Source organism: Egretta garzetta, unplaced genomic scaffold (assembly GCF_000687185.1).
Source record: "Egretta garzetta isolate BGI_Z169 unplaced genomic scaffold, ASM68718v1 scaffold193, whole genome shotgun sequence".
NCBI classification, from domain to species: domain Eukaryota; kingdom Metazoa; phylum Chordata; class Aves; order Pelecaniformes; family Ardeidae; genus Egretta; species Egretta garzetta.
The window spans coordinates 1,470,663-1,482,701 of record NW_009259117.1 but is presented as its reverse complement, the minus strand read 5'-3'; the positions used below and the strand labels follow the sequence as shown (position 1 = coordinate 1,482,701).

General features: G+C 45.5%; 1 protein-coding gene across 1 annotated transcript in view; it reads right to left on the bottom strand.

Annotated features, from left to right (window-relative positions):
* Window positions 1-767: 767 nt before the first annotated feature.
* Window positions 768-12,039, bottom strand: part of STX18 (syntaxin 18) — a 33,494-nt gene continuing 22,222 nt past the window's right edge. The window contains exons 7-10 of the mRNA XM_035891106.1: window positions 4,563-4,621; window positions 3,832-3,901; window positions 3,186-3,266; window positions 768-1,552 (exon numbers count right to left, since the gene is read on the bottom strand). Coding sequence (XP_035746999.1) covers window positions 1,457-1,552; window positions 3,186-3,266; window positions 3,832-3,901; window positions 4,563-4,621 — 306 coding nt within the window. The 3' untranslated portion in view covers window positions 768-1,456. The remainder of the gene's footprint in view (window positions 1,553-3,185; window positions 3,267-3,831; window positions 3,902-4,562; window positions 4,622-12,039) is intronic.

The following is a 12,039-nucleotide window of genomic DNA, read 5'->3' as shown; positions in this document are numbered from 1 at the left end:
GGGAACACAGCAGCGTGGGGCTGCTTCTCAGGAGCTGTGGTAGAACAAACATGGTCAGCTCACCTTTTATTTTTTCACCAGTAGCATTAATGGCTTTATCAAGGGTACAGTGACAGTAACGGTTACCACTGCATTCTCTAGGTTTGGTATGAAATGGGCATTACACAGTAATAGCTGTAAAAGGCTTTTTATTAACTCATTATGGGATGTGGAATGCATAAAAAGCAAGAAATTATGTGCCAAATTTTTCTTGGCACTTACAAAGGCCAGGCTTATGTTAAGGTACTCCCAACAGCCCATGGCTGCATTGCTAATGGGCGGATGCTTTACTGAATGTATCAATTCACATGTAACTGCTGACATTTCTGCTCTCTGCAGAGTAAAGCATGAGGCTGCTCGTTGCAGATAAGGTATAGAAACAGGCATTTCAGGAGAGAGCTATAGCAAACCACGGCTTCCAGCTCAGCACAGTCACAGGGACATTCATGGCTTTACAAGCGGGAAAGCTCTGTGCCCCAGGACTGTCTGACACGAAAATGATTCACGGTGTATCTCCTCCCCTTTAATTCAGGACAATAAAAAGCAAAATGTACACATAAGTACCCATGAGAAACTTCTCTCTCCCAGGACAGTAAACTTTAAAAAACACTAAGCTTTACCATCTAGGAGAAGGAGACTGCTCACGCTGCTTTTTCCTCTGATTTAACAGGCGGGAGTTTGTTGATTCTCTTACAGTTGGTTTTGAGACTTTTTTTTTTTTAGTTAACAAAATTGCTCCCAATTTTAGCACTTTAAAAAGTCTGGCTTTAGAATTGTCTGTCCTTTGTTCTGGCATCCCGGAACGCGAGTTCCACTGCACAACTGTCTGTGCTGTGGTCTCTCTTTTCACCTAGAAGTAAAGCTCCTCAGTTGACTTTTTATCATTATGACGACTACTAAACCAAGCTGATGGCCGACTCGAGCGGTTTCAGAGGGTTAGAAATTGAGGTCACCCATGTGCAAAGTGGGCGCCGTGTACTGCCGTGGTAGGGCTCAGGAAAGCCTGGGACAGCGTAGGTGCTTTTGCCCAGTAACAGTTTTCTCCTGATCTGGCCTGCGTGCCGGGAGCTGACTTCAGGCATCACGGAGGCGGGGGTGACGATGATAAAACCATTATCGTTTTTTTTTCTTCTGGTAGCTCTGCTCCAGCTTGTAGCTTTTTCCAGCTCTTTCAAAGGTTTCCATGTTCTTTGCGGGATTAAGAGTGGGTTTATGTTCGGTAAAGGGATTTAAAATGAACGCTGTCAGCTCCCTCCGCACTAACGGACAGATACACACGCTTACTTAGTGGAAAATATTTCCATCATAGCGGTATGCAAAACTGTGTCAAACAGGGCGGTGTGCCACCCGCCCGGCTCCCCTGCAGAAGAGTCAGACGTTTTACAAACAAGGCGCGTGGACAGTATTACATCTTTAGTTAATTATCGTACCAGTCCAGGAAAAGCAAGGAGAATGAACACATCACAAGGAAGAAGAGGATCCACACTCGAAATCCAGCATTGTTTTTGATGGCCTGTGAGGGAAAGGATACGGCCATTACCATCCCCGGTGAGCACCCGGGCGGATTCCAACAGCGGCAGCCCACGGTGGCTGTTGGTGGCTTCCCTCTTCCCACCCACAGGAGGAAGAACAGAACTTGCCGTTAATCTCAGATGAACAGAAGCCAGGTTGGTGAGATCCCTGCAGATTTATCACACTAAAGTTTCTCTCAAAATCTCAGAATGGATCATTTAAAAAAAAAAAAAACAAACAACCAAACCCAACAAAAAACCAGCAAGATCCCACACAGCAGAAACAGACCCAGAAGTTAAGAACCACATCAAATGCTGCGTGCTCACAGGTTAGTTCTGAGTTCCACAAGGGAAACTCTGCGATTAGAAAGGAGCAGGCCCTCATCATTCCAATAAACAGCTTCCACCTAAAAATAAAAAACCAAACCCAAACCTGACAACTCTTTCTGGAGGTTGATTTACCGCCAGCAATCGGGTATTTCAGTCTCAAAACAAGGCAAGCAAGGACAAGTATTTTTCTTGGATTCTTCTTCCCAAAATGGAGACTGACATAGAGCAGGGGACCTGTTTTTCTCCCTCATTGTTCAGATTTACACATGGAATAGATTTATATTTTTTTTTTAATGCAATAACAAGCAAGTGACAAAGTTTCGCATTTATCACCTTCTTCTACTGTTCCTCAGTGTGGTTTAGGAAACTCAGTTCTAGCTACAAATGTGAAAAATGAAGCAACACTGGCTTCAGTTCATGCCGCGGTGTTGAATTCCTGCAGCCCCCAAGAGGCAGGGCAACTGCGTGCTAAACACTAGCAAAGCTCTTGATTGCAGCCTTTAAAAGCCCCAAACCCCTTCCCCACCACGCGCCTGCCACCACGCCTGCTGGACAGCTGCTGACAGGAGCGCTCCGGATACCCTGCTCTGCTCGGAGAAATGCGGAATTAAGTCCCAAATCGGGAATTCCAAGTCCCTTTGTCACGCTTGCTAAGGCACATTTGATGCACTTTTTGGGAGAGCTGAGCAGCAGAGAACTCATCCTGGAGCTATGCAGTCTGTGGGCTTTAGGGAGGGAAGGGGAAAAAACCCCAAACCACCGAGCCATTTACTCAGTGGCCTAACTAAGGAACTCTTGTTTTTACTGACATCTCGATTCCTGACAGAAAACATCATTTCATTCTAAATAGCGAGACAGCGGGCCAGCTTTGTTTACTAGGAGCACGGGGGATGCATGGCAGGGAGACTCCTCTAACGCTCATCAGCAATTCCAGCACCGTCTTTCATTCACAGGCTGCAATTTCTTTTCCCAACCCCTCCCTCCCCCCTTTTTTTTTTTTTTAAAACCAAACCTCACAGCCACCCAAACACACGACAGGTGACCCTCGTGTTTAAAAACCAGGTGAGGCCGAGTAGGTCTCTGCAGACCTCTGCAGCCCTTCAAGTCCCGGGTGGCGAGGCAGGCAGCGCGAGCTACCGAGAACCGTGGCTGGCTTGTACAGCTTCTCCAAAACCGCGTCCCGACACCCCAGCATGTGCCGCGCCCCTGCCGTGAGCAAGCTCGTGCACTCTTTAAAGCAGCTTGGGCAAACCTGAAAGTTCAAGAGAAACGAGCGACTGTAAAACGCAGCCTAAGCGACGTTACCTCTCTTATGTCTTCGTTGCCTTCTTTGATATTCTCTGTTGCACCCACAACTAACTGATGGATATTGTCAATATCTGTTTCCTGTTAAAAAAAATAAAATTGAGAAACAGTGATGAGTTTTAGGAAAAAAAACACTTCCCAGGACCTGGGAACAAGCAGAACTCAAATATAAAATCCGGTATTCTTCCCGTCTTAGCTGCAATGACGCAAAGGTACAGAGGCGAGTAAGTTGTAACTTCTTCACCTGTGATTTTATGAGCCCGAAGAGCAGCCACCAGGATCACCGGGAAGTCTCCCGTTTGCACAGAATGAAACCTAACCTGCCTTGATTCCTGCCAGCTCTTTTGGGAGAGGTGCCCCCGTTCACAGTGAAGATGCTGTGGAATAGCACATTTAAGGGGACACTACTTCTGAGGCAGAGGGACCATTCTAACACATACGTTGCGTTTTCCATTCCCAGTATGTACTAATGAGTAACAACAGTAACTATCCTGATTTTGCATTTGAAAAACAAAGAAAAATCTTTTCCTTCACATTTGCATCAAAGATTCATTAATCTTCAGTTTGTCTTGCATGCAACCAAGCCCAAAACACCCCCGAGAAACTCTGAGCTGAGGGTGCTGCTGTAGCATTAGATCACACTGACCTGTTGCAAGACTTTTTCAGTGAATATCTCTTGTAATCGGGAGATTTCCACCACTTTTCCTTCGATTTGTCTTGGCAAAGAACAGAAATATTCCATTAGAAACTCGTGCAAACATCCCTTGCTCCTGCAGACTCAGACCCTCCACGCCGGCAGGCGGGCCGGCACGGCTGCTTGGCTTGGCAGCAATATCCGGGGATCCGTGCCCCGGCTGTTCCTGGCTGGAGCACCCGGCCCGCGGGGAAGCTCTGGGAAAGGCAGCACCCAGAAATCCTCAGACAGCGGCCTCCAGGGCCAGAGCAAGGTTTGGGGTACCCAGCCAGGTTTTCCCACTCGGCAAGCGGGGAGCAAGCGGCACCGCCGCGCTGCCAGAGGGGGGGTCTCTGCGGGGGGGTCAGTGACTGTGCCTGCCCTGCTGCTGCCAGCACCCGCCGCGGACACGGCGAGGTGAATGGGAAACCCGATCTTTTAAAACTTAGACTTAAGTCAGGTAGACCATAACCTTCCAAATTTAACTGGTGCTGGTTTGGGTAGTTTGTACGTCGCTCAGAACCATTCCTTAACACTGTGCGACAGCCCAGCGTGGAAGCTGGTAGAGTTTGCTCCCTGGGCGCTCCTGTTCGGCCCCTCCTCCCCCCACCGCCACCGCGCACGCGGCCGCCTGCCCTGGCTCGGTGCGGGGCACGGGGGCCCAGCCCCCACAGCAGCCTGTGGCAAGTAAGAGAAAATTGTACCTGACTTCATCGAAGAGATTATTCATTTCCCCGACAAGTCGCTGGTTCTCCTGTTCAAACTGGAAGAAGGGAGAAGGCACACGTGAGTTCACACCCTGGGACCCAGGGAACTTTTTCTTCGACCCCCCCAGCCAAGCGCCCCCTCCCCTGCAATCCATTCACGGCGCAACACACCTGAAACCGTCTTCAGGAATCACTAACACCGGCCTGAGCAGCAACGCGAACCCGCTGGCTTGGGACCAGTCACTGTAACACTGGTCCTGCTCCTCACACGGGTGAGGCAGCCCCCAAAATAACTTGAGGATTTTGCTCAAGTGACTTTGCAGTAAAGGAACAACAGAGTGGGGGGAATCTGCCCCTTTTTGTTATTTTAGAAATTTGAGTGGGGAAAGCTCTCATGCCTGTGAAAGCACGTGGTTCTCTTCATGGCATCCTTGCAGTGTCACTCGCATTATTCACATGCTGCCCATGGCATGAAATTAAGAACTTTTAGATTTTGCTACAATATGAAATATTTTGACATCCAGCACTTCATACTTTACAAATGCATTGGCTTTAAGTCCCTCCAGCAGACCGCTTCCATGTAAAACTCTTGAGCAATCAATGAAACACTTAAATACACTTTTAGCACTACACCTTTCAAAATACAAGCATAAATGGAATACTTCATACAGGAAAAGCAGCTTTGACTTTTCAGATGTACTTGACTGTCAGATCATTTGGGATTCATTACAGAACAAGCAATCCTGCAGCAAGCACAACGACACGATTTGCCGAAACAAAACCTGCACAGCCAAAACAAAAGCTGAGAAAGGCGTCCCATGTCGCAGCGGAGCTCTTTGGAAGCTGCACTGGAAGGACTGGGCTTTAGAAAGGACCCGTTAGGACAGACGGGGCTGGGATTTTCAGGGTGCCTGAGGGCTGACAGGCTCCTGCCATGGGGGACAGCAGAGCATGGGGCAAGGGAAGGGTCACGAGTCCCACTCTGGGGGAAGGGGGGGAAGCGAATTCAGGTACCCTGCCTGTTAATTCTACACAGCCAAAGCCTTGGGAACAGCCGGGCCTTCGCGGTACGGACACAACTGACCAGATCTCTGCGCTTTCCTCACAAAGCTGGGCGAGACCCGGTCTACACGGGCGTGCAGAAACAGCACCGGGGGGCACACATTTCCACTGAAAGCGTTACCTGCTGCGAGCCTCTGACAAACCCCAGCGATGCACGCAGCAGCGTGAACACCAGAGAACAGGATTCAGAATGCAAAGAATTTGACGCGGGGGGCCTGTTCTAGTTCAGTCAGTCGCCTTATTTTGAACTAGCCTACACAGACCGGGATTTTGGCATAAGTCAATCAGGTTACCATTTCATTAGCAGTGAAGGCCCAGCAGTCCTCTCGGCCACCTTACAAGGTCTCGTCGCCCTTTTCAGGGCAGAGCAGTGTGCTGTCAAAGATGGAAACGCCAGCAGAGCCACACTGCTTACAGGCCAGGCTTGGTTTTCAGTTGGTGCAATAGGAATTGCTCGCTACCTGAGCATATGCCCAACGCTCAAGCTTGCCAGAAAAGGAGGCATTGCCCAAAGATGATGATAGCTGTTTTCAAATACTTACTATCATGTGCAAAAAGCCAAAGGAGGAAGGAGGGGGAAGAAGTCTGAGTCACAGCAAATTGTGATAACGGCGAGGGTTGTGCTACACCAGCGGAAGGCAAACGGGCACTTTGCTTTTCCGGCGGCGCTACTGAAATAGCTGGAAGCGAAGCACTCGGCACTGCAGTACATACATACTGCTTAAACAGCAACGCAGTTCATCATTAAGATGCAACATGAGAGTTAGTGGCCACAGAACAACGTACGGTTCGTGGCCCACAGCTCCTTTCACAGAGCCAGTCTGCGGGAGTACATAAATTTAACATCACCGTACTGCTCCGTTCAGTGACAATCTTTGGCTGACCACTGTGACCCCCCTGCCCCAACCTGCCCCCAGCGTCTCTATCCCAAGCCTTTTAAGATCTTCCTTGTGCAGCTCCTCATGTACATTGCTTCAGATGCTGACGCACGCATCCCTTGAAATGATCCAGCTGAAACTTCTGCCGTATCAAGTACTTCTGTGACACCAACACAGAAGACATGAAGTGTGTACAGTAACTACTCAGGGCAACGTGGGAAAGCTCTAGCGCCGCACTGAGGAATTTGTCCTGCTCCTCCCTCACCCCATGTACGCAGCCCTAAGCAAGCGCTGTCGCTCATCCGATTGTCCAGTATGACGTTTTTGCTCACTAACCACTTTTTCCTCCTGAGTTTTCTGGTAGATCAGTAAGCTGAATCCCACCACAGGACCAGATGATAGGGCTGGCTTATGGGAGAGCGGATAGCAGGGGCGGAGCGAGACTTCTGCACTGCCACAGAGCAACACAGAAAAGCAAGGGAACGAGGGAAGGCAAGCCACCCTTCACACCCTCCACCTTCATTGCCGCCTCCTCACACCCCATGCCGTCGCCAATGCCCTCACATTTTGTGCTGTAACATTTTTCATCTTGCATCAGGCCCATCAGGACCTCAAAGGTACCCGACTCTCTGCCAACTGCAAATTAAATGTCAGCCTGCATGACTTAGGGGGAAAGGGTTACTGTGTTAAAACCCAGAAATGTGCAGGTTTAATTTGGCAGAAGCGAGTGTGACATGACAGGTATGTTTAAAGAAGGGTAACAGTGGATCTCAGAAAAAGGTTCAGTCTTCTGACATAGGCAATTTATGCCATGAAGAATAATGAAAAGTGATTTTTATTTCTTTTAAAATACAGATTTCTTTTTGTACTAGAGGTTCACTATCTACCCAATTGGCAAGAACAGCTTTCTCTCCTTGGTTAAAGGACTCCAGAGGGCCCAAGGTGACAGATGAGGAGGAGGGCTGTTGGGCATCATTGCCTTCACTGTGGGGTAGAGGCCTCGGGGAAGGAGCCCAGCCCCGCGGGTCGAGGGGGAACAGAGGGGAACATACTGCACAGCTCCCTGCAGTCCCACCGATTCCCACCCTAAAGATCCAGTGGTTTTGTTAAATAAAAAAAAACCAGTGTTGCAACTCATTCAAATGTCGTAGTCACCGCTGTCCACAGCGTCTCCTCGTACAGAGCAGAGCATTTGTTAAGACGCAGCCAATACAGTGATATTTACTTCACAGCAGTGGATGGTTGAAGGGGTTCATCACTGTACTCCTTCACGTTCACACCACTGCGTGCCTCTGGCTTTAGTGGAGTCGCCTCAGAAGAAAGCCAATGAAACAGAGCCATGGGATTCAGCACCGTGTCGACTGGTCGGTCCTTCAGTGCGTAATTGGGGCCAGCACGCGGTAATTGTTTTTCCGACTTCTCTAAGGATAAGTATTTCTGCACAAATATTCAACACCAAAAATTCCCTGGTTTGCTGCCTTAGTAAAACTGAGATGACAACTCATTTAGAAGGCAAATTTTCAATAAAGAAAGAGTGAGTGATTTTAATCCCTTACAAATAGCACAAATCCACTTGAGAAACTATTCTTTAAGAAGTTCCTTTGATATTTAAAACCCGCCACTGGCAGGGATTGCCTTTTAAACTGCTAAATGATTTTTGCAATTTGAAATCATGGCTGATGGCCCGCTCGGCACAGACAGCGGTAAGACATGCTAAAACAGTCATTGAACAAGAGGTTAGAGCGCAGAACACATCGTGTACCAGCGTGCCGCAAAGGGATTTCCATGATGGGAACGTAAACCAAAGCAGCGATCAGTATAGCCCAATGATTTACGGCTTATTAAAGTAGCCTCCTTTATGAGACTGAAATACTCCGTTGCTGAAGCGTGGCACAAAGTGACAAACTGTTTTAAGATACATCTGAAAATCTAAGGCATGGACAAAATAATCACTGTTCTTTTTTGTTATCCCATGCGATAAGTCACTATATGTATTGTACCTAAATTTAAGACAAAAACAAACGAAAAAAGATGAAGTCAGGGAAAATTGGATATTTTCACAACTCCCAGAGCAGAGCCAGATTTTTTTTCCCCACTCAATGCAACGACAAGACATCTGCTCACAGTAACTATAAAAACCATTAGTATACCTGTACTCAGGGTTATAAACTGAAATTTATTGTGCAAATCATACAACAGCCTGCAACCACTTTGAACAATGTAAAGCTCTCCTGCGGGTAAAATACTGATAGAAACTGCTGCTGTTGCCGTACGATCGGGCTTTAATTCATTATTTTACCCACAAGAAGGATCACGGAACCATGACTGAGAGTTGTTAAGTCTGATTTGACACAACACATTCCAGTTTAAAACCAGCACAGCAGTTTCTACACTGACCTACCCTCTTCTGAGAGCTGCTGGATTTTCTGAGTAACTTAAATGCAGCTGGTCCACGCTTCACAAATCCCCTGTTCAAAATAGAAATTAACTTCTCTGTAACAGCAAACATAATGCAGAAGAGAAGTAAGTAACTGTCCTTTGAGTGAATAAATTAACTAAAAGCTGTGAGGGTTTGTTATGTGTTTGTAAAGACCCATTGATTCCTGTGTTAAAAGCACAGTCATTCAGTATTGCCAAGTTAGTATGAAGGAGTTATGTGAACAATGAAAAACACACCAATGCACATTCGAATACTCAAATTACTTCCTAGTTACACCTATATTTACACCTTGGACCCAAATTTACCTGAAAATTAGCGTAATGGATCCAGTGACTTTACAATATTCCTATTGGAATAATGGATCCAGTTAGGAGTGGAATTATACGGTACCCAACCTTTACCAATAAAGGCCAACTCCTAGCTCTAAGATTCCTCAAAAAAGCACTGCAAGAGCAGTTTCGCTGTGGAGTAGTCACCACATACACCCCTAGCCTTTGTAAATTAGCTAATACTGTTCATAAGATGGGAAAAAACCCAAACCCTTGGTCCACAGAACAGAGCGATGGCTTGCTCAGCTCTAAGGATCGACACACCAGTGGCAACGTTTACGTGTGAAACCCTGCTGTGCACGTACACGTATTACACAAATATAGAACGCTTGTTTACAGTTTGACAACTCCAATAACATGCAATCCAACCCAACGCTAAAAAGTGACAAGAAGTGACCCTCATTGAAGGGGGCATTAACTATAACTAGAAGCAATCCGCTCACTTTCTACTTGACAAATGGTGGAGGAAGAAAATGTCTGTATTAACACTGCCATGAATGCCGACTCACTTTTCTTTCAAATCATAATAGACTCCTTCCAAGGCATAACGTGGAAGTAACTGACGCTTGTTAATTCTGAGGAGAGGTAGAAAGCAAGCCTGTGTTTCTTCACAACAGTGCCAGAGCGCAGACTCACAGTCAGCATGAGAAGAAGCTGAGCTAGAGACAGCCCTGACTACAGGTGGTCGTGCTGTCAGCCTGCAGTGAGGTGCAACGGGAGAGAACAGCTCTCAGAACCGCAGCAAGATTCGCCACGAGATTCAGGCATCCAGCTCAGAACAGGCTTTCTGCAAAACTTTCTGCAAAAAGAGTGAGTTATAAGCAGAGAGGAGGCTGTTCTAGTGGTAGCTTCCCTTTGTGTGCTTTTTTCAATTCTGGTTTCCTAGTATCAGTACTAAAACACGAGTACTGAGCGTACATAAAAATAAGTTTCAAATGTAAATTCACAGATGGAAATTTAAGAATAAGCTATGGCACAGAAGCAGTACTAACGCTTCAGTGCATTAATAAATACAGGACTTCAAAGTATGTTATTTTCATTTTGGTAGCATTTTTGATCTTCTGCTCCTCTAAGCAGCCCAGTAAATTTGTGTCTCTTTTCCCACTGAGCAGACTGATAAAGCTGAGATCTCAAGTTTCCAGTACAAGTCGTATTTCTAGGCTTAATCGTGGCATTGACATCAAGGCACTGTTATACACTCTAATTTTTTTTTTTGCAAGCTATAGGCAGAACTGCATAAGCTAAGAAAAAGGACATACTATAATCTGTCTGAGCTAAAAGGTTTTTTTAAGTTGGCGCATCAGTGTTATTTTTGTACCCCTTTTCACAGAAAGTGCAACTCCTGAAAGCATAACAGAAGTAAATCAGTGTAAAACAACCAGTAAAAGCTTAAAAAAAAAAATCTAAAAATTAAAAAAGCATAGCACAGGAGAGTTCTGAACAGGTAAAGAATAACAATGGATGTTTAAAAAAATGTCTGTTTGTTATCCCCTAGGAAGGGCTGTCCAAGTGCCTAAGAAGCAGCAGTTTAGGACTGGAGATTTAGGAGTCCAGAAATCCTTCAAAGCATTAAACTATGAACATAGATTTTTCTCTTACTTAGGTCTGGAATCACTCCCCCTCACAAGTCAATAAAGAGAACTTGTTCCAGGGGAAAATTCAAATCCTCGGTGGGCAAAAATCAGCATTTTAAGATGTTTATCTTTCTTCAGTCTTGATAACAGAAATAGAACAAAACTCTCAGACTTCAGCAACTCATGTAAGTCGTGAGGTATCTGGGGCCTTACTCTAAGAAGTATAAAAGGATTTAATGAAAAAGAAATGTATTTGTTTCCAGAGTACCATGGCAAGGGACATAATATGTTCAAAACTTAATTACAGAGTGAGGCCTACAAAAAGCAATCCAATATTTGGTAGGCAGTTATTAGTAAGCCCTGTCAGAGCCATCACCTCTCATGCTTAATAATACTGTGCCTAAACACAGAAGAATGAAAATATGTAAAGAATTCTCTTTAAAAAGGAATCAGAAAGCAGGGGTCAGCCTTCAGATTTCAGACTGGCACTCAAGAACAATGTAAGAGCACCAAGAGCAGCCTCCGAAGAACCTTCTCTCTTTGACAAACCATACTGTAATTACGTGCAACTTACTCATCTCTGACGGGAAGAGTGATGCATATAGCATTTGGGAACATCTCTAACTGCTGCCAAGGAAGCTTCACATATTCGTACTGCAGCTGCCCTTTGCCTCAGTAAAGCTCACCAGTTTGGAGACTGCACAGCTACCTGCTAGTTATACATCAGTTTTAATTTATATAAAACCAGGCGATGTGTGCTAACATAGAGGGGTTTTCTATGAATTTTGAGCCATGTTCAAAACAATAAATTTTAGGCATATCAAAAAGTCCAACAGACAGGCTGTCAGCAATCATGCCTATGTCAGAAATTTTGTGTATCAGTTCAACTGTAAGCAGAATCGGATCAAACAACACATAAACATGCTGATAATGAGGAAATGCAGAAAGGGTAAAATTCATGAGACTCTGTTGTGACAGAAAGCTTGTAGCTATTCCTTCTAGTAAACAAATCTGATTTTGATAATAATGATAAAAAAAGGAATAAAATTAAGTATAACTTCATAGTTATACTTAAATACTATAACTATTTAATGTGTATTCTAGAAATAGTCCAAGTAAAAAAACGGCCAACACTTTATTCTTTCAAAATTTTCATGCTTTTCCTGACATTGCCTGGACTTCTATTTTTTC